We start from the raw sequence: 23,201 nt of genomic DNA, 5'->3' as shown, positions 1-23,201 counted from the left end.
TTATCTGTGAAAGGTGCTATAAAATTAAAGTTTACTTAATTAGCTGTTAGCTCTGCTTAGCTACTTAGCTGTTAACTCTGCTTAGCTACTATTATCATGACAGTTATCACAATAACATTTGTTAGCAGTGGATTTTCATCGAGAACGTCAGCGAATCATTGTTAGTTCCTAACTAGCAAACATTAAATATCTTTTTCATACAATTTTAAATACATTAATTGAATATTATTTATCATTTCTGATAAATAAGAGATGTTAGCGACACTGCACAGAGCAGCCTCTGTTCTACAACATACTTAAAGCTACTTGGATTAATTATAAACAAATTCAGACTCATTACATTTTAGTTATAATGGACTCTGCTGTTAGCCTAGCTGGTATGGCTGTCAGCTCTGTTTAGCTACTTAGTTGTCGCTAAAGCTCTGCTGTCGTTCTCTGTAAACCTACTTAAAGCTACGTGGATTAATTCTGAATGAATTCAGACTGATGACATTTAAGTTATAATTTCTCAGACTCCCTGAAAAACTGGCTAATGTTGCGTTAAGTGGATAAAAAACAAAATGGGATTATAAACCATGAAACTGTGAAAACCTAATATGAACATGTCCAGTGTTAATCAGCAGGGATTAGGCCGTAAATCAGATTTGGGGGCGAGTGAACTCTCAGAGTGGGTTCATTTACCCTTTGACTGAATGAGGCTGATAAGCAGGATTATTGATTTGTTGACAGACGATTGTAACAGAGGAGTCACAACTGTTATGTTTTACAAAAAATTAGGAAGAGAAATACCTCACATTTGGAGCAAAAACATGAGGAACAGGAGCAGGAACACATGGAAACTCCAGGAACTTAACAGTGTGAACTGAAAGAAAATGATCCTTCAAAGACGCTGAGGAACACAGAGACTAAAGAGGCAGCGATAATCAAACACAGGTGAAGCCAATAAGACACAGGTGAATCACATTAGGACGGGGCAGCCAATCATAATGAGGTTTGGTTGATCTGCACCTGGATGTAAACACACGAGTAAGGTGGTAGAAAAGACGTGGTTAGGAAGAAAGAGATGAGACGACATACGGTGGAATTTCACGTACGGTGTTACGGAAGAAAAAACAAGGAAGAGTTTTAGGGACACATATAAAAAAATTGAAAGAAAGAATAAAACAGCATTAATTCTGAATCACGACTTTCTGACATTAATCTCAGAATTACGAATTTCTGACTTTAATCTCAGAATTCAGACTTTCTTACTCTAATCTCAGAATTCATGCTATTAACTATACTCTTCCATAGTAAACCATGCGGAGAAACTCAAAAGCACAACATGCTTTGAACTGTTACCGTTTGAATAAATTATTTTCTTAATTAAAATAGTCAGTCTGTTTTAGAGAGAAATGACGAGACGTTGATTATTAAAATGATTTATCGAGTCGTCATTTAACTTAGATATTAATTTAAATCACAATATTAGCACATTATTGTCTTTAAAATGTATTACCACACACTCACAAAACTACAACAATAGCTAAATAGGCTGCTACCTCTCTAGGGGGCGCCATAGCAGATCACCTGCTTTTTCACTGAAATAAAACCTGTTTATGGTGAAAATATACAGCTTACAAGTCCAGCATGTCTTGTAAATGTTCGTTTTTCATTCACTAGTCTTTAATTAAATAAAGACCATATTTCTGTTGAGTGAGTGAATGAGTAAGTGAGTGAGTGAGTGAGTGAGTGAGAACACAGCCGAGCAGCTCAGCGTGACAACTCCTCTGACGGAAGTGAAGTGAAGGATAGAGGAGGAGGAGAAACGACAGATTTTGGCAAAGAGAAAGGAAAATGAGAGAGTGAGAGATTGTGTGCGTATGTGTGTGTGTGCTGCCATATGCTGAGCAGCCAGGCATCACAACACACACATGCATATACATTAATGTAGAGATATATAAGCACAGTGGGAGGGTCAATGATTGGATTACTCAGTCCTGTTAATCTGTGTTTATATTTTTTTTAACTTTCCTTCAGTTTTTGGTCTAATTTGACCCTTTTTGCAAGTTTTGGAAACCATACATTGCATTTTTATGATATCCTACACAATATACATTTTTTATATATAACAGATATTAGTTTGTGTATATATACATGTATAGAAAACGGCTGTTCACTTTTATTTTCTCTTTTTCAGACCATTCTCTGCGATGATTAAGCTTTAACATCCCGGTATATCAGCAGTTTCTGTCATCAAAGTCAGTTTAAATGACCATTTCTTTCCCGTTCTGATGCTGGGTTTGTTGAACATTCCGCTGCCATTTCATTGACAGATTAATTATTTGTGTTCACAGGCAGACGAACAGGTGTACCTGATAAAGCGGACGGCAGATTGTGGAGCTATTTGACACGGATTTTCCCTCAGACGGCAGCTTTACATTTTACGTTCTGACTTGTTTTGCGGCCGCTAATGTGACTGCGCAGACAGATTTACAGCAGGTGCCCGCAACATGAGCAACAACAACAACACACACACACACACACACACACACACACAGAGAGTTGCTGCAAACCGGAAACCCATTTCTAATTCTGGCATGCATTTTACCTTCCATTCAATTTCACAAATATCACGGGGAGGAGGAAACTTTTTAATACTCGTCTATTATAGGAAAGCAAATGAGTTCCAATCAGTCTTGTAGATGACTTCTCTGACAGTGAGTGTGTGTGTGTGGGCACTACATTAAAGAGCAGAGAGAGAGAGGGAGTCATAGAGAGTTACAATTCCTGGAAGATTTCTGGTAAATTGTCCACTTTCCATGGAAACTTTAATTTGGGAAATAGGGAAATATTCCAAATTGGAAACTTTTCACATCAATTATGGGAATGTTGGAAATTAAGAAGGTTTTATGAGAATTAACTAGAAATTTTGGAAATATTCCAAATTGGAAACCTTCCACATGAATTGTGGTAGTTATATTAATTCATGAGAATTAAATGGAGATTTTGGAAATATTCCAAATTGGAAACTTTCCACGGAAATGTATGAGAATTAACTAGAATGCTGGGATAATTTGCCTAGGGTGGAACTCTTGTCTGCTGCATTATTGTGGAATTCTTCACATAATGTCTTTGCACGCAATATTTACACATAAACAAAGACTTTCCATCAACTTTAGCTGGTGTGAAATATCTCCACACACTGGATGGCGTACGTGGCATTTTTCTGTTAAATAAGATGACAAAAAAAATGCAGATATGTAGATTAGTTAGCCCCCCGGCAAGGGGCAGTCAGTTTTACGGCTTCAGTAGTGTGTGTTGTGTTGTTGGCTCAGAAAAGTAGCTTTAGAATAGTTTAGACTAGTAGAACGTCTAATTCTAAATCTAAATCATTGTCACTGTGATTGAGGAGTATCATATTATACTCTACTGTATTCACATCAAATCTGATCGTTTTAGCCAGGATTAAGCTACAGTCTGTTTTTTTTTAACAACTATATTTATGTTCCCAAGCTTCAACTTTGAGAATTTCCAGTTTATTCCCGTACATTCCCATGGAAGATGGGTTTAAGTCTGTCAGAGTAAAACTTTGACTCTTTGAAGAGCAGCAGTGAGAAACCGGACCAGGAAGTTACTTGAAAAAAGTACAGTAAATGAGACTGAGGCAGAGACAGTATGTGAGACAGTGTGAGAGAGAGAGAGTGCTTAATTTGTAAATGGCTGCGAGGTGATTTCCTCCGTCTCTGACTCATTGTTATTTGATTCATGTCTGCCTGCTTTTTGAATATCGATCCAGGAACTGGACGAGTGACTCATGTTCGGCTGTAGAAGCCTGAGTCACTATAGGAAGTAGTTCTTCTGAATCTGGCTCCCGACGCCCCAACTCAACTGGCCCAACCCTGAGGCCGCTGCCTCTGCTTTGTGAAAGCATGGACGAACCACTGCCAGCCAGCCAGCGCTCGAGAAGTGAACGACTCAGATTTTCCGTCCACCTTATTTTTAGACACATCTACCTTAACGTCAAGCAGGAGGTCTTTAAAGTTTACTTTCTGGAGTCGTTTTCCTGAAACTTCAAGGATCCAAAATCAGGGATGAGCCAACATGATACTGGTCCAGAAATCAGATATTCTTCTTTATGAGGGAAGAATATTTGTGATTTAATATACTTAAAATATTTGTTGGAGAATCATGTCTTTGAAATAGTTTTAAATGTGTTGTTAACAGCTTTATCGGTAGATTCTCAAGTGTGTGATGTCAATATCATGAAAAAGTGTTACTGTGCCATTTCTATCCAAAACCATTCTGACGGAAACAGTAGAGGGAAAAGAAAGGAAGCTTGCGTCCCTTGCTCACCTATTTTTCCTTTCACCACAACCTGTCTTGGCAGATTCTGCACATCTTTGAGTCAGGTTCTGTCAGAGATCCTTCCCTGTAAAAAGAAAAGATCTAACCCTTAAAAGTGTAAGGGTTTCTCTTCTCTCTATAATACTGTAAAGGTTGTATGTGAACCGGCAACCCTTTAAGTTTCAAGACAATTCCCCTTTTTACAATATTTGCCATGAAACTGCCAGGTTGTAAATACAGTATATTTCTTAAAAAAGGTAGGCTGAATTTGAGTGTGTGGTGTGTGGTGAAATTTGAAGTGTCCACCTTCAGGAATAACCAGGGATACCCCTGCAGGAGTGTGTGTGTGTGTGTGTGTGTGTCCTTGCCAGGTAAACCTCCATGTGCTGTCCAGTTACGGTTGCATTGTAGCATCTGTCACACAGCTATAAAGTCAGTCCTGAAGCTTCTCCTCTTGCTTCTATCCATCCATCCTTCTTCACCTTCTATTCATCCACTCTTTCTGTTGCCTGATGTTTGTCATTCCTCTGGGAAACATTTGTCTGTCTGTCTGTCCTGGGAATTCCGATATGTATATATATATATATATATATATATATTCCTATAACACTGATATTTCAAATTGCTAGTATAAATTAATTAATTAGTTGATTATATACACACACCACATAACTCATGATACCTACATATTTGTTGAATACATATATACATATACATATATATATATGTATATATATATATATATATATTTATATTTATATTTATATATATATATATATATATATATATATATATATATATATATATATATATACAGTGCAATTATCTGCTTTCTGTCAGGTATTTTCCTGATTAATAATCCAATTCAATTCAAAAAACTTTATTGATTATTAATGAATAAAATGAATAAACATGAATAAAATGGACAATAAAAAAATACTAAAAAAAAATCAACCAATTTACTAGATAATTGTTTAATTGTTTGATAATAGATGAGTTGTAGTAGTTTTATGTTTGTTATATGGAGCAGAGAAAAATATTCACATTTAACAAAACAGAGCTTGTTTTAATTATTAACAAAATACATCAAAAATGTTGGTGATTCATTAAGTAACAATTAGTAACTGAATAAGTATAAATTGCAACTAATTCAAACTAATTGTACATCGTCCCATCCACCACTCTGTCCACTCCATTTAATTTGTTTTAATCAAATTTATTCATGTTGTTTTTCCTTATTAAGTCTTTAACACATCAGAAAATTTAATTATATATAAATATATGTATATATATATATATATATATATATAATTCAATGAAAAGGCTGCATTATTTTCCTATTTTACTATGTCTGACAAATATTTTATATGATAAACTGTTACATGGACCAGAGAAACCCTTAAGTATTCACATTTAAGAAGCTGTAAAATCAGGGACCTTGTTTTAATTGTGTACGTATATATATATATATATATATATATATATATATATATATATATATATATATATATATATATATATATATATATGCTATATGTGAAAATGCAAATGTAAAACACTGGAAAAGCAAAAGACAATGTCATTATTCTCACTGTCAATCCGTTAACAACTGCAAGCCGTCAAAGTCTTCAAAAACACGGAAGAAGGAAATGTAGGTAGTGTGTAGAGTAGGAGCAGATGATTATGACAGAATGACAGAGAGACAACAGAACGTGAGACTGATCACAGAGGAAAAATATCCACAGTGAACACAGAGACGCAGAGAATGAGCTCATTAAGAAAATGTTGGACAGAAAAAACATACATATTCAAACTGCAGTTTAAAGCAAAGTGAGAGAAAACGCCACGTTCACATCAAAACCTTTACTCTTGAAAGAGTTAACATTTATTTGTGTGTGGATGAATTTATGCATATTTTAAATTCGATTTTCACACTTTTATTTCTCAGCCAAGGTTTCGCAGGAAGATAGAAGATTATTCCAGGAGGTTCACGTGACTTTAACACGGAATAATTTGACTGAAAATGGTTCAATTAGAAAGTTATCCAAACTTTTTTTATATTAGAAATTTTAAATTCTTTGTCTGAAACCTTTTACAGGTCGACCAATATGGGTTCAATCTTTGAAAGTTGAAACACACAGAATTTAATTAAAATAAACCCGCGAAAAATTCACATAAATACAGCATTACTAAATTGAGTTATTCTCTAACACTGCTGTGGACTTATATATTTTGGATAAAATAATGTATAAACAAAATGTAATTAAACAGATACATTATGTAAGTCATCAAAAAACAAAGCTTTTTCAAAATAATATGTTCAATTTCATTAAATTTCCAACTTTTGGATCAAAACATGTGTCTAAACTTTTGAAATAACACATTTGAGTACATATGGAAGCACTTATCACATATGTGAGAACAAAATATCAACTTACATGGGTAATAATTACATTTAAAAGGAATTACTTACATAAAAATGCCAAAGATTTAAGGCTTTAGAGGTTTTTTAAGTAAAGTTCTTACGCTAGCAGCTAATTGCTAGAAGCTACTAGTTTTCTAGGGGATTAGTCCAAGATTTTTTGATTTTTTGACTTCTTAAATGTGAATATTTTCTCGTTTCTTTGCTTCATATAACCATCAGAACTGATTCACTTGTGGTGTGTGGACAAAACAAGGCGTTTGAAAACATCATTATTTCCAGATTTGACAAACAACAATAAGTTTTCTACCAAACAAGGACTCGATTATGAAAATAATCGTTAGTTACCGCTGCGATTTTATCCCATCCTCAGCTCATTATACACAAGTACAAACACATTTAAATAAGACTAAGACTATTGACGTCAGATTGAAGAGGTGTAAGTTTTTAGTGATCATCAACAAACTTTGTGAAACCACAAAGAAAAATGACACTAAGAATGAAGGGGATTTACTGAGCTGCTGTGAGGTTTTTACATGAAGCCAACATTTAGGATTTATTTATAAAATCTAATACACCGAGAAGCCATTTTGGATTAAAGCCACCGAACATCAGCAATAATGTTATTGTTAATGTTGTATAGTCTGTACTGTATGTTGGTGATCATCATAAACAGAGTCAAGTGTGAGGGCAAACACACAGCGAGAGCCGAGGATCAGGAAGTAAATCCTGCAGAGCTGCAGCAGCAGGTGACCTCTCTGTGACCTTTGGCTGTTGCTCGGAGGAAGTGTGTGTGTGTGTGTGTGTGTGTGTGTGAACATTTCCAGAGGCAGGGTTTTGTTTCAGCCTCTGGATCCTGGGAGTTTTCTTGTGTTTTGGAAGAACGGTTTGTCCCGTTGTTCCTGGAGGAGGAGGAGGAGGAGGAAGAGTTTGTATTATTGATCATATCAAATGACCAGATCCGGGATTTCCTTTTTTTTCTCTGGTCTTTTCCCCCTTCACTGCTGGGATTTGTAGTTTTAATATCTGAGCTGAGCAGATGGGGGAGGAGGAGGCTTCATCACTGTGAGTATGAAGCTTTTCTGCAGCCGTGGCAACAAAAACGACGTTCAGTGTCGTGAATGTTTTCACTGTTTTGAGCAGAGAGTGAATGTGAGAACATTTTGAACTTGTAGTCCCACAGAGTTCTGGTTCTGTTCAACACTTCATAAATATAAATTGCTGATCATTTTTCTGACAGCGTGAAAACAATAACTGTGAGTTTTGAAAATACTAATAATTAATTAATGAATAATATGAAGTATTTTACATGTGGAAACTAAAGCTGTTAAACAATAACACCTTTTTCATATTGCGATGAATCACGTTGTTATCATTTGTTTGAAAATGTGATAACTCACAGCAGTTTTTTGGTTTTTATTTATTCTATTTTACTGGTTTTGTACTTACTGCTGCACTGATGTGCAGTGACAATCAAGGTTTTATTCTATTCTATTTTTTCATGTCCATATTTGACATAATCAATGAGTAAATTAATTGAACATTTTCTGGACCAAATAAGTAATCAATTAAACAAGAAAATAATCAACACATTAATCTATTACGATAATAATAATCACTAGTTGCTGTTGTAAAAACAACTCCTACCAGTGTGTCTTGATTGGGGAAGAAATGAATGCAAAGAAAGTTAAATTCATATTTAGATTTACTTAATTATTTAAAATTTAAGGAAGTGCAATAAACCTGAGGAAGCACACTGTTAATGAAACACCAAACCCTTACAAGCATTCTATATTTGTGGTTTTATATTGTGTTTTCAATTTCAATTAAATTTTAAATTTAGTTTTAAATCAGATCAAATCTGGTCTGAATCTGGTTCAGATTCATCATATTCCTAAAGTAGTGTATTGATTGTATTACATTACATTACATGTCATTTAGCAGACGCTTTTATCCAAAGCGACTTACAAAAGTGCATTTAAACATTTGGGTACAAATAAGAGCTAGAAGTAAGTAAGAGCATCAAGTAGAACAAACTATGAAGTGCTAGTCACAAGTGCGATGTACAAGTTTTTTGTTTTTTTTTGTCGTCTTAGTCGAGGTAGAGTCGGAAGAAATGTGTTTTTAGTCGGTGTCGGAAGATGTGGAGGCTTTCAGCTGTCCGGATGTCGATGGGGAGATCGTTCCACCATTTGGGAGCGAGGACAGTGAACAGTCTCGAGTTCTGCGAGTGCCTCTGCGATCCTCTCAGTGAGGGAGCAGCGAGCCGGTTTGTCGATGCAGAGCGGAGTGGGCGGGCTGGGGTGTAGGTTTTGATCATGTCCTGGATGTAGGCTGGACCGGATCCGTTTGTAGCATGGAACGCAAGCACTAGAGTCTTGAAGCGGATGCGAGCAGCTACAGGAAGCCAGTGAAGGGAGCGGAGGAGGAGTGTAGTGTGGGAGAATTTTGGTAAGTTGAAGACCAGTTGAGCTGCTGCATTCTGGATGAGTTGCAGAGGTCGTATGGCGCATGCAGGAAGACCAGCCAGGAGGGAGTTGCAGTAATCCAAGCGTGAGATGACAAGAGCCTGGACCAGAACCTGTGCCGCCTTCTGGGTTAGAAGAGGCCGAATCCTTCGGATGTTGTGCAACATGTATCTGCAAGATCTAGCTGTTGCAGCAATGTTGGCAGTGAGGGAGAGATGGTCGTCAAGTGTCACACCCAGGTTCCTTGCGGTGTGAGAAGGAGTTACCACAGAGTTGTCGAGGGTGATGGTTAGATCTGTGGTGGGAGAGCCCTTTCCTGTATGTGTGCAGTTCACATTAAGATTATCATCACAGTAGAAAGGAAACTTGGCTTGTAACCCTTGGTGGGTTGACATTTCGATGCCCAACAGGTTGAGGGATGCGGTAGTGTACCTCTGAGAAAGTTACCCAATCCCCATTTACTCCTCAGTGATTGGGTTAATTGGACACTCTAAATGAACCGCAGCCTTCAGGGGCCGCATCCAGTGTAAGTTTGGGATCACTGATCCACTGTGTCGACCCCTAGAGAGGGAGAAGCTGAAGGGTTGTATACAAAAACAGAAGGGTGGCTTTTCCAGATTGTTCCCCTCTGGGACCAGTTTTCCAAAGATAGCATTTGAGTGCTCCCAAAACGTAAGTGTATTCTCTTGAACTTGTTTTTGTGTGTACGACCCCTTAGTGCTTCAAGTGGAACAAGGTGAGGAAAGTTCCCGATCTGTGCTTGATGGGTTGCTGGTTTTCAGCATAATCCCAAAAACCAGTGGACGCAGCTCAGGTCTGAAAGTTGTTTTTATTTCAGTTGGACCACTTGTCTGTGTCCAGGCTGCATACATTTGTCTCAACATTGAGTCTAACATGTCCCTGTTGGGTTTTGTTTTCCAGAGGCATCCAGCAGCAGTTGTCCAGCTACAGGGAGACGGTGATCCGACAGGCCTCGGTGGCGGCAGGTTCGACCGTTCACCGGGACGACGCCCCGACCTGTGGCATCTGCCGCAAGACCAAGTTTGCGGACGGCTGCGGGAACCTGTGCTCGTACTGCCAGACTAAGTTCTGCGCCCGATGTGGAGGACGAGTGTCTCTACGATCCAACACGGTAGGACCGCATTCTCTAACGGTGCCTTTCCTCTGACTGTTGGAACCATGATCATAACAATACAAAGAAGTCACAATACAATAAGAAAGCAAACTATTTAGAATGAGGATTTAAAGAAAGATGAATTGTTGTTTTGTTTTGTTTATTGTTGGGTTACTGGCCTCCCTGTGAAGCTGGGTCAATGGTTTAGCCCACTGTCCAGGCAAAAGTAATGGACCACTGAACAATCATGTTTGATTGGTAGGCAGGTAGATAAGTTTGTATGTATGTAGGTAGGTAGGTAGGTAGGTAGATTGGTACATATGTAGGTAGGTTGGTAGTTAGGTAGTAAAGTAGATTGCTAGGTGGGTAGTTAGGTAGAAAAGTAGGTAAGTTGGTAGGTAGGTAGATAATTAGGTTGGTTTGTAGGTAGTTAGATAAGTAGCTATGTAGCTAGATAAGTTGGTTGTTTGGTAGGTAGGTAAATAGATTGTTTTTAATATGTTACAAATAGTCACAGATCAACCCTTGATTATAAAGCAAATAGCTGAAAAATCAAACAATCATGCCCCTTCCTAGATCAATAGATAGACACTTTATTGTTTGTTATACTGCATTAAATACACAATAACACTCTATAATCCTACCACTGCACATGCAGTTGTTCATTTCTCTGAGCTCAGGTGTTGGAATTCAGGTGCAGGAGACGAGCCACAGTACTGTCCATATCTGGATTTACGATATGGACAGTATATTAGGTCATGTGTCCACCCGTGTGTGTGTGAGTTAGTGTGTGTGAGACCCAGGCAGGAGCTAGGAAAGGTTAATTGGGCATTAGACTGAGCTGTCAACAGAGGGGGGTGGTCTCCTTCTCTGTCTGGGTCTCCCAGGGGTCCGGAGGTGCCCTATACACACACAGCAGGGTGTGTGTGTGTGTGTGTTGGCAGCACACAAGTCTCCCACTGAAATAGGTGACGTCCTTTTTTCCACCCCTTCCCCAAACACCTACATCTCACACACACACACACACACACACACACAAACACACCCTAATTAGTCACTGGGTGACACTGGGAGAGTTCATCTGGGGGGTCCTGTGTGTGTGTGTGTTACTGTGTGTTAGTGTGGGAGGCACCTGCTGTCATCAGGAGAAGGTCTTTGAAAGGTGGAAGTCTGTGGTGGCTACATTCATATTACTCCATTAGTTCCGATTTCCCTGCTGTCCACACGCCCCCGGCATTTTTGAGCCCAAAAAATATGTAGAATTTCTGAAAATGCTGCTGGTTCTAGTTCTGTTTCCATTTGAAAACTCTAAAAATTAGATTTCGTCTGGAGAGCTTGGGAAATTATGACATATTGTAGTGTCAAGCATTCACTTCCATATTTGTTCTAATTAATCAACCATCAAATCTGACCGGGAAAAACTTTATTTATAAATTTACTTTCAGTTTCACCTCGTCCCCTTTTTCAAAACAGAAATCCTTGCTCTTAAAAGGTACAGTGGGTAAAATTTAACTACATTTATGGATGAAGTTGCGTGCTGCGGCTGAATAAACCACACTCTTCTTATCTAGTTGTGTTGTTTAACCTATGTAGCCTTCAGTTAGCATCAAAACTCAAAAGTAGATAGTTTGTATGTTGTAGGCTACTGTAAAAAAACATGGTTGTCCAAAAATGACAGCCTCTGTAGAGCTGCTGAAGTTTATCTTTCTAGCATCACCTAAATTTGACACACTGCACCTTTAAATGTTGTAGTAATGCAACGTTCCAGTTGTAGTCAGAAGTCGGAATTTCTTAGGTCCTAGTCAGAAGTTTTTACTGGAACAACTGGAAGTCAGATTTGCAAAATCGTAAAAAAGTACAATCAACCTCATAAATGTCAACATAGAATTCCAAGATGGCTGCCACAAAACAAGCTAAACACTACTACTACTATTAATTTAATTTCTGTCTCATTGTTTTCACATTAAATCAGTCGTACACATAGTACTGTTCAACTTTAATCCGTAGACATGCTGTTATGCAAAATACAGCATAGTGTTGTCATCAACTAGTATTGCTAATATTAGCTAACATTAGCTAACAAAGTTAGTTTGCTACGCTGAGTCGCAAATTCCTCTTTTTTCTTCGCCATCTGTAATATTTTAGTGCAAACATTTAGTACATAGGTGGATATGTGTACGTACAGTGTTTGTAGGGCTGTAGGGTCATTGCCATGCTTTCAGATTTCATCTTTGCTCAAACTGTCTTTGTCTTTCTTTTCATTTTTCATGGCTGACTGGGCTGCAGCAGGACAAAGTGGTGAGTGCTGTGCTTTAATTTTTTAGTTTTAGTTTTCCCTTCCAGAGCTACTGTACATACAGTATGTATGTGCTGTATGTGTGAAGTACCTCATACCTGAAGCATGCATGCATCTGTCTTTATGTCATCATGTGGCATAAGCTGTAGCTGTGCTGGTTGATGAAAACTGTTGAAAATGTTTCTGACATCATTGTATGACATACATAACAACACCATCTCACAACTCCGCGTGTTCATTAATTTTTTTTCCATGCTTACTGACCAGTTTAAGAACATACTCAGAAAATTCAAGCACCTGTTCAGTCTTTGAGGTTTCTGATACATATGGGTTGGACTTTTAGCGCTACAGGAGTTGTCAATCCACTGCTTTCTCTCTTGGTACATTCAGGTGTTTGAAACCCTTTGTTTGGATTTACATCAGTGACACAAACTTAATAAATTGAGGCAGCAGTAAACCACAACCCCCTGTTTCCTTTTTTGGTAAAATAACTGGTTTTCTCTATGTAGTTTGGTTTGGGAGAGTTTACATTGAACAACCTGGTTTTTCCAGCTAATAATGAAATCTAAAGGTGAGATAAAGTGGTGAACATATGTCAAATGGATATTTAGGTGTACATTTTTTAGGTAAAAATCTGTTTGCCCTCATGTTACCACTGGTTCCAAGCACAACACAGTCAATGCTGAATATATGACATACAATCACACTTTAAAAACTCTTACTATCCCTTTAAGTAGGATTCACACAGAGTTGTGACATGATACTGCTGGAGGAACCGTCCGAGCAGCACATGCCTGCAACACCTTCGTCTGCGTGCGGAGTTGTGTCAGGTTTAGAACCTTCCTGGGCCTTGGCTGCGTTTCCCCCGGTGCCGCTGCCAAACTGGCACTTTGATGAGACTTGGCCGGACGCGAACCACAGCGACTGTCCAAGAGTGCTTTGGTATGCTCTACATAGCCGTCCATCTCACTCTCGTGCTAAAGCTTCTGCTACTACAATAACTGGCTCCGAAGAAGAAGAGGGAAGTTTTTTGGCAGAACAAGGGCCTTATGTACTGTACCGGTGACTGTAAAGCTGGACAGCTTACTGGGTTTGAATTACTGTTTGACATGGATTCATTTAATTACTCAGGGATTGATTCATCTCGCTTGGCACGGCACTGCAAAAGTGCTAAGTTACTCTTCCTGCCTTTGCCACTCCACTTAAGATAAACATTCAAAGTTAAAGTGAATGTGTTGCATTGGCAGTGGTTTGTTTCTGGACTTAAATTTCATCGTGCTCCATGTTCCTGGATCACTTTTACTGCTTTTGATTAAAGGGTTTTTAAAAAACTGGACTTCCTGTCCCTTTAAAGATCACTTCCTGGTGAAATGTAGCTTACCATTTATTGGGCATTACCAAAAGTAGGAATGACACAAAACCACTTTTTCATGTGATACAGACGTTTTATGATATGAAGCTGTTGAAAACAAATTTGTGCTGAGTCATTACAAGCGATTTCATAGACACTCCCATGATGAAGAAAAAAGACCACAACATGACTCAGCTTTTTTTTTTTTTTACACATGGTTTCAGTCTGTGCATATTCTATGTAATTTTTGGATTGTATCGGATTTTATGTTTTTATCTCGCCAATATCCGATCCAGTGATTTTGACCAGTATAATAATACCAGTCAAGAATCGTATTCTAACAAGTCTCGTATCAGTTTAACCCTGAACATCATCTTCAAAATTCAAGAAAACACCAAAGAATTCATACATTACATTCAACCTTTTCTTCTGTTTATAATTTTGGAAATATTTAACTTTTTACCCCACTGATAATGAATGGGGGAAGGAACTGTACAGAACACAGCAGATTATGAGCGCCTGGTTAACATTTCTTTGCCATTTTAATTTAGATGGTGATCTTAAGGGAATATATCAGTGCCTAAAATTAAAAGGTGTGAAATTCAAAACAGAGGCGATTGCAAGCATGTGTCGGAACATGAAAAGAGACCTAGTAAAATGCCAAAACAACTGTAAACTTGGAGACATTCTTAAAGTGCACATTTAACTTAAACAACTTAATGACGACATCCTCTTTTTTGCCAGTTAATTGGTACCTTACATACTTAAAAACAACCATTTAATTGTGATGACAGAAATTCCTGTCCTACTGCAGCTATATCTGAACCAGTCGTCACTAACTGTTTTTTTTTTTTTTACTAAAACAGAATATTATACATTATAGGTACATTTGTATTTGTAAAATCACTTCAAAATAAAATAATTATTTATAATTATTTTATAATTAGAAGGTAAGTCGGCCGCCATCTTGTGCCACCATTTATCACATATTGAATCAAAGATAAACCAACAAAGAAAAAGGAGGAAACAACATAGGGAACAAGAGTTACCAAAATGGTAGGATTTTGGTATAAGAAGGCCACCATAGTTCCCTTACACATTTGGGAATTATCTGTTTGTTTCACTCTGCTGACCTGCCACTAGATGTCACTAGTTATCACACGCTGGACCTTCAAAATAAAGAACATAACCATGCAACATACTGTGATGTTCAAGGTTAAAGTCTGAGACTGAGTTCCTCACCAACACTGACAATTGGAAGGTTAATAACGACTAAACATAATCACTGTGTGTGCATAATGATGAGTGATGAGTGAGCTGCCAGGTTTTTCAAAGAACAGTTCTGGAAACGCATGTTTGGAAATACAGATAGTTCCCAAAAGGTGTCGCACGGTGTGCAGCGCACGCAGGCTACGCTAATGATATTCAGGGCTCATTATCTGCAGCGCGTTTGTGTTCGAGTTTCTTTTACTGAAGCATTCCTCACATAATGAGACATTTTTTAAGAGTCTTGATTCCTCCTCTCATGGGAAACTAGAGAAGAGTGTTGTGTGTTTGTGTTTCTCTCAAACACATGCTCACTAAGGCTACATCCACATTGTTTTCATCCCAGAAATGCTTTAGAAAGTCTGGGGACACTTGCCATCAACTCTACCTGGGCTTTTTAGGTTGCCTAAAATGGAGAGGTTTGAAAAAAGCACAACGATGACGCACGAGTCGAGCATCAGCTGTGAGTGAAAAGTGCTGTTAACACTTATATTCACCCCGTCATCATCGGTCTAATTAAAGAAATACCCTTTCTTTCTGAAACTAAGAAAACTACTGCTGATTCAGAATCAGGTTCATGACATGAAGATGCCCAGTGTGTCAGAACACAGGACCCATGGTACCACATGACCCAGATACTGAACACAGACAGATAATGGTGGGGTCAAAAATTATTTAATTAAAAAAAAGAAAAAGGGAAATATGGGCAGAGAGGATGAGTTTTGGCCACAGCAGGTTCACCATTGAGATGAACTGACAAACTGGAGGACTCTGTGTGCTGGGCTTTTAAAGAGTCAGGCTTTGATTAGTAACTTGCTTCAGGTTTGGAGCCTGGCCAGGAGTTGGCGACCACACCCACATAGAAATCTGCCCAATCACACAGGAAAAAGAGAAGAGAGGGCGGGACAGCCAGGATTGTGACAAGGTGCACCTGTAACATGACTTTCTTACACATTAGACGAAAGTAAACACACAGGGGAAAAAAGAAAAAAGTGCATTTGAAAACAGCCTTCCATTGGAAAACAGTGTTCCTTTTGAAAATGGCGTTCCATATGAAAACAACAATGTTTGAAAACAGCGTTGAGTTTGAAAACAACAATGTTTGAAAACGGCGTTGAGTTTGAAAACAGTGTTCTGTTTGAAAACAGTGTTCTGTTTGTGTTCTGTTTGAAAACAACAATGTTTGAAAACGGCGTTCCATTTGAAAACAGTGTTATGTTTGAAAACAACAATGTTTGAAAACAGCATTCTGTTTGAAAACAGCGTTCCATTTGATAACATGTTTGAAAACAGCAATGTTTGAAAACAACAATGTTTGAAAACAGCGTTCCATTTGAAAACAGTGTTCTGTATGAAAACAACAATGTTTGAAAACAGCGTTGAGTTTGAAAACAGTGTTCTGTTTGAAAACAACAATGTTTGAAAACAGCGTTCCTTTTGAAAACAGTGTTCTGTTTGAAAACAGCGTTGAGTTTGAAAACAACAATGTTTGAAAAGAGCGTTCCATTTGAAAACAACAATGTTTGAAAACAACAATGTTTGAAAACAGCCTTGAGTTTGAAAACAGCGCTACCCTTTGAAAACAATGTTCCGTTTTAAAAAAAGACAGTTTGAAAACAGCATTCTGTTTGAAAACCATGTGGCTGTAGCCTTACGCCTGTCCTCTCTCTAAATGTGTGTGTGTGTGTGTGAGTGAGCATTCGTGACGTGCAGAGCGACGTCCAGGAGAGCGATGGTTTTCCTGCGTCCAGTCAATGAGAGACGGACGTGGCGAGGGACGGAAACCTGGCGATCAATAGTAATCATGAGTCGCTGTGGCGTTAACAGCTGATGACACATCGCTCAGGCTTCTCTGCGACGCTGCGTCCTGACACAAAGCAACACAACGCCATCATTCTCTCTGCGCTCAGATCAATACATATATGCATCTGCACGAGTATCAGGCTCATAGTGAGTGTGATTGTTTGGAGGTAATTTCTGCCTTTATTTTTTGGGTCACTCCCTCCTTCTGTTTGAGGCCTGTTTGACCCAGAGAAAAGTGTCACAGGTGGGGGTGCGGCGGTGCAGCTTGACACATGACACGGAGAGACATTAACACCTCCCCAGTGACAAAGTGTGTGATACACAACTATTACACTGAGGTTTAGGTGAAATATGTGAAACCGCTTTGATGAATGACGACAGAGCAAGTGTTTGAAAGCAAATTTATAAACGTAATACAGGAGGAGGCAGTGTGTGAGCAGACGACACACACACACACAAACCTGGTTTTATATCATAGTGAGGACACATCATAGACATACACCTTAACCATCATAACAAAGCGCCTGACTCTAATCTAAACCCAATTCTAACCTTAACCCTAAAACCAGGTTAACTCTGATAAAGCCCTTTAAGATTGTGAGGACCAGACAAAATGTCATCACAACATTTTTTGGACCCCATAAAGATATAAATACACACACATGCATTCTCTAGCCCCTTACCCTAACCTTTACTGTCACAACCAATTGCCTAACCCTAACCCTAAAACCAGGTCTTAACCCTGAAAAAAAACATGTGACGTTTGCCAAATGGTGACATTTAGTGGTGAAATGTGGAAATGCAGCGTCAAGACTTCTGACCTCAGTATCTGAGAGTGTTTGAACACGCACATTTCCTATTTTTTTTGGTCCATTCTGTGTAAACTAGAGATTTAGCGATCTAGAGAGTTTCTGAAAAACCACATCACGTTTGAAGTCACAAAACTCACTTTTCTGCCTCGTTCTGATGCTCATTTTTAACTTCAAGCAGGTTGTCTTGACCATGTCTTAACTCCTAAAAGCACTGAGTCGCTTCCATATCGCTGATTAGATAATACTGTATATGTTAACAGGTGTATCTAATAAAAATGACCACTAAATGCCTATTACTTGTAAACCTTGTGTTGATGGTTTTGTGAAAATGTGTATGAGCTTTCTGTGCATGTGTGTGTGTGTGTGTCTGCGTGTGTGTTTGTGTACGTGCACTGGGCTGATCTACTACCTCATTAGCCACTGTGGACACAAATCTCCTTTGTGGCAGTCTTTCATCCTTAACGCAGGATTTATAGATGCCCTCAGTCACTGCCAGTGCCATACGTCAAGCTGTCATTGGCTGAGGCTACTTCCTGGTCACGCCCCCTCCTCCCAATCCCTTTTTTCAAGTCCCTTTAATGTTTTTTTCTCTCAATAACATATATGCATGCATATGCAAGTCGGATATAAAAATGTTATGTTATGATTAAACTGAGCAAAATAATTGTGATATGTGATAATATTTAATATATATATAATGTATAAGAAGACTTAAATTACATTTTATTGCCATAAAACCTTTTTTTTTTTTAAATTTACATTGGATACATATTTCTAATGAACATTTTAAAAAACATGCTTTAATGAGATAATTGTAAATCGTGAAAAAAACATTCCAATATACAATTCTGTATTTATGATCCTGATCATGAAAATTTGCTTCTTGTGTAATTCTCCAAGGTTACGTACTACAGCTTTAATGGTTTAAAGGATTACATCAAATTTCCTCTGTTTGAACTTGTTGTTCATAAATTACTTAAAACTACAGTAGCTTCCCCAAAATGGTCACAAAACCTATCATTATATATGATTAAATGTATTATACTTAAAGTGAAAGTTATTGCGGGTAGGAAAAGTAACGTAAAGTGCAAACATTCCCCTAAAATTACTACAATACTGACATATTTTTCACTGGTGTAGATACACAAATAGCCTGTGCTCTCTCCAGAAAACAAAAAACACTATTTATTGACTGGGTTATTCATCACCACACTGTATATACAGTATGTATAGTTAAACATGCACACACAAGCACCCAATTGCACCAAATACACATGAGCAGTGATGCACACAACTGCAGATAAAGATTTCTGCTCCTCAAGAAACACACACACACACAGACACATGTACAGATGGACACACACACACACGCAGATGCAGTAAGATGCAAAAACAAACACACACATGGGTTTAGTGTCCTAGTTTCCAAATGTGGAGAAGCTATTCTCTGTTTCTGGCATTGCTCCTTCCTCACAAACTCATCTCAGGGGGTGGGAGTTGGAGGGTTGGGTGGAGGGGGGTGGATTTACGGTGCTCATGTGACTTGCTGTTGTTGCACTTTTTATATGCGTGTGTGTATGTGTTTAAGAGCAGGCGTTTGTGCATCAGCATGTGTGCATCGCTGCTCATGTGTGTATATTTAATTGTAAATGTATGCTTTTGTGTGAGTGTGCAGAGTGGGCTGCTTTTATGTTATATGTGTGTTCTTGTATATGTGTCTTTGTGGGGACCGCATTATTTCACATTGGAAACAGGGACATTTTGGGAAAGGCTTGATGGAAGCCTATTCTCACTTGATTTATAATGTCGGTAAACACTTATCTGAGGAGTTCATGGTCACACATGCTCGTTTCAGGTCTTCTTCCTGAAAACATGATGTCAATTTGTCTTAATTATGTTCCCATTTACAGGAAACGGGACAATAAAGCACGACATATATGAGAGGATACTGATGTGATTGACAGCTAGTATCCTTTAAAAGTGTTTGCAGTTGACATCTGGAATCCAGAGGCTACACAACTGGAGTCAATTTAGAAAGTGGAAGACTACAGCATTTAGACATTTAGTTCTGATAGATAAGGGTAGAATAAGTGAAAAGGGACTCCATTATTTCAATGTGTCCTCTCAAAGATAGCAGTACAGAAATGTGAGTGTGTGTGTGTGTGTCAGCTTGTGCACCGTCTGCCTACGGTCCCTGCTCCTCGCTGCTTGTTTCACCATCACAGCGTGATCTAATACAGGGATTACTATGGGATTAAGTGAGCCTGGTATGAAAATAACAGCTCATTGCTCGATGTCGCCCCCAAACACCAGCCGTTTGTTCTGCGCTGTCACTGATCTCGAAGTGTAATTCCTGGTCCTGAAATGTGTCTAAACAAAGGAGTAAAGTAAAAAAAAACTTGACTTTTTTTTTCAAATACAGAACTGTTCTACTCTATCTGAAAACAGAAGTTGATGTTTTGCAAATGTTTGGGGGAAAGATTATTAAATGAATAAATAAACAATTAAATGTCTATTTAACAGACAATTCCTTATCATTTGTTCAATAAAATAATATGTTGTACAATAAGGGGTTTAACTTAATGATATGCATTTATCAGTTATTACATTGCAATAAAATGCACTCACAATAACTGGGTCATGGTGGTTTTGCAATATATATAATATATTTGAAATATTTCACTTGTTGACTTTGTTTTGTTGTTCACTGTCTTTTTTGTCTTGTTTAGCCTGATTCATGTCCTCTCCTCGCTGTGTCACATTATCTGTCCATGTTTGTCATTTTTATTTTGTATAGTGAAGAAAAAGAGAGTTATAATGTCCCACATGAGGTAGTGTTTCACTTTCTTTCTTTGCTCTGTTCCTGTGTATGTGTGTGTGCGCGCGTGTGTGTGTATTGCTAAAGCACACATTTCCACTCTGGCTGGTCGTGCCGGGGTGTTTGGCAGGATAAATATAGCTGCGTTGGTGTAAAGCTGTTTTCTCTCCGTCTTTTGTAGCTTTAATCAAAAGCAATCTGGAGGAGGGATAAATGGAGAGGAAAAGGGGGGATGATGAGAGAGGGAGAGCAGGAGGAAGAAGAGGGAGAGCGAAGAGGGGTGGGGGGTGCGTGGCGGTGATGGGGGGTGGTTTGAGATGGCCGATGCCAGAGTGTTTTATTTTAGCTCTCTTTAAAGAGTCATTGGGGAGTGTTCAGGAGTAATGAGAACCCTGGTGACTAGAGAAGAAGGACTGACTCTAACCTTCTCTCACTCTTCTCCTCCATCCTCTTCCTCTCGCTCTCTCTCTCTTTGATTGCTTCCTGTCATCCCCCTCTTCCTCAGTCTGACTCCGATCACAACACACAACTGTGACGGTGGCTGCATGTGTTCACACTGCAGCACTCATTCATGCTCTGGATGAATCCTCATATCTATTCTGGGATATACTGTATATAAACCTGCATCTGCTGTTGAAATGAATGACGTGCACAAGTGTCTTCTTCTGACATGTTGTGTCTCACTGCATTTCCAATGCTTTTTTAAGTCTCACAATTTTTTTGTGATATTATAATATCAGATACTTAATATTACATTGTATTATAATATATTATAATAATACAGGGTTTACCAGCCTATTATAGTGTTAAAACTGTATTGGTACAGTTGAAATTAAATATGATAAAAGTACATCTCTTTCATTTTTACATATTTTTTTTTATATCCTTATATATCATGATTAAAAAAAAAGGATTATAAAGCAATACAGTGACATAAGCAACATTACACAAGATTGACAGACCTTTAAAAAAATGCCTGCCCAAAAAAAGATGTTTTTTTTAAAATTGCAACATTTGGTTAACATTTTGTAACAGTAGTAACAGTTTTTGTGACGCAATTAATTATTTGTAACTTTATCAACGTGATTTGTACCATTGAAAATTTTTGTAAAAAAAAATTAATTTATAGGCTTTGTCACCTGTTTTTATAACATTGTTTTGTAGTTCTTTAGTTTTATATTAGATGGAATTTTGTAAAACTTGTGTGTATAATATCTGTAATTATTTTGTAACGTTTGTTCGTTCGTCTGCATCTGAAAGTTTTTTTTTAACAACAATTTTCTAAAGGCTTCAAATTTAGGACTGGTGTCAATTTTAGATCTAGAATCTAACTTCAAATCATATTTTCACAATTACTACTCTAAATCATAATTATTTCAATTGTATTTCAGATGCATAAAAAGTAAATCTAGTAATAAATACTGTGCCCATTGTTTCCTAGGTGATCTGGGTGTGTAATAACTGCCGAAAGCAGCAAGAAATCCTCACCAAACCTGGTGATTGGTTCACTACTCCTTCTGGAAAGCCCTCCGGCCTCGGCTCAGCCGTCAGTGAACCATCCGTGTGCCAAACGTCCGGCGATAAGAAACTCCGGTCTCGCTCCCAAGCGCCATCCGACTCCACCACCGCGATCCAAGACCCCAACCGACTCAGTGGGACCGGGACCACACCTGGAAACGACACCCGGTCACGTAGCGAACCACCACGAGACACGTAAGGAAACATATAATAAAGGCAGCATATTTTACAGATGTAACAAATTAGCTAACTGATAAAAAAAAGAAATCTTTTTCAAAATGTATCTGTATCTTCCAGGAGAAATGGACGGGGAGGTGGAGGAGCCGGTCGAGGAGAGCGGCGGCCGGGTCAACCCAAGCTGCAGACCCAGGTGTCCATGGACCGGAACCTGTGGGGGGAGTCCAGGGAGCGCAGGGAGAGCCGGCGACTGACAAAGGGACGCTCTCTGGAGCACGATCCTGTGGTTGGAGGTGGTAGTTTGAGGCGGACAGAGGACGGGGGCTACCACAACGTGGACCACAACGGTGCCACCCCTTGCCAAGCAGGGCTGGTCCCTCATGGAGGCAGAGGACACCCTGTGCCCATGCAAGGTCGCGGCATGGGCGTAGTAGGGGATGGTGTTCGGCCCGGTCAGAGGACGGTGGGTGGGGGGATTGGTGGGCCACATGAACACACCCTTTCTGAGCAAGCCCCTCCCTCTGAACTTAGAGAGCTAACAGGTTCAGGACCTGGTTCAGCCGCTGGCCAGGGACCTGTAGTGAAGCGGACCAAACGGGATAAGTCTGAGAGCATGCTACGCAATGATTCGCTCAGCTCCGACCAGTCGGAATCTCTGCGGCCGCCACCGCCGAGGCCCTACAAGTCAAAACGGGGTCTAGGCGCTGGAGGGAAGAGGCAAACAAGTGTGAGCAGTTCTGAGGAGGAAGGAGGGACCACGCCCGAGTACAGCAGCTGCGAGGACGCCGAGATCGAAAGTGTCAGTGAGAGAGGTGAGAGGCAATTTCCAC

At 38.8% G+C, this 23,201-nt stretch overlaps 1 protein-coding gene across 21 annotated transcripts in view; it reads left to right on the top strand.

The window, feature by feature from the left end:
• Positions 1-23,201, top strand: part of LOC122781453 (regulating synaptic membrane exocytosis protein 1-like) — a 79,726-nt gene that overhangs the window by 13,875 nt on the left and 42,650 nt on the right. For all 21 annotated transcript variants that reach the window (XM_044045110.1, XM_044045130.1, XM_044045131.1 and 18 more), the window contains exons 3-6: positions 10,138-10,348; positions 12,617-12,628; positions 22,118-22,389; positions 22,492-23,183. In XM_044045110.1, coding sequence (XP_043901045.1) covers positions 10,138-10,348; positions 12,617-12,628; positions 22,118-22,389; positions 22,492-23,183 — 1,187 coding nt within the window. The remainder of the gene's footprint in view (positions 1-10,137; positions 10,349-12,616; positions 12,629-22,117; positions 22,390-22,491; positions 23,184-23,201) is intronic.

This window comes from Solea senegalensis, linkage group LG15 (genome assembly GCF_019176455.1).
Source record: "Solea senegalensis isolate Sse05_10M linkage group LG15, IFAPA_SoseM_1, whole genome shotgun sequence".
Taxonomy (NCBI): Eukaryota; Metazoa; Chordata; class Actinopteri; order Pleuronectiformes; family Soleidae; genus Solea; species Solea senegalensis.
The sequence above is the reverse complement of the archived record's forward strand: the minus strand, read 5'-3'. Positions and strand labels throughout refer to the sequence as shown.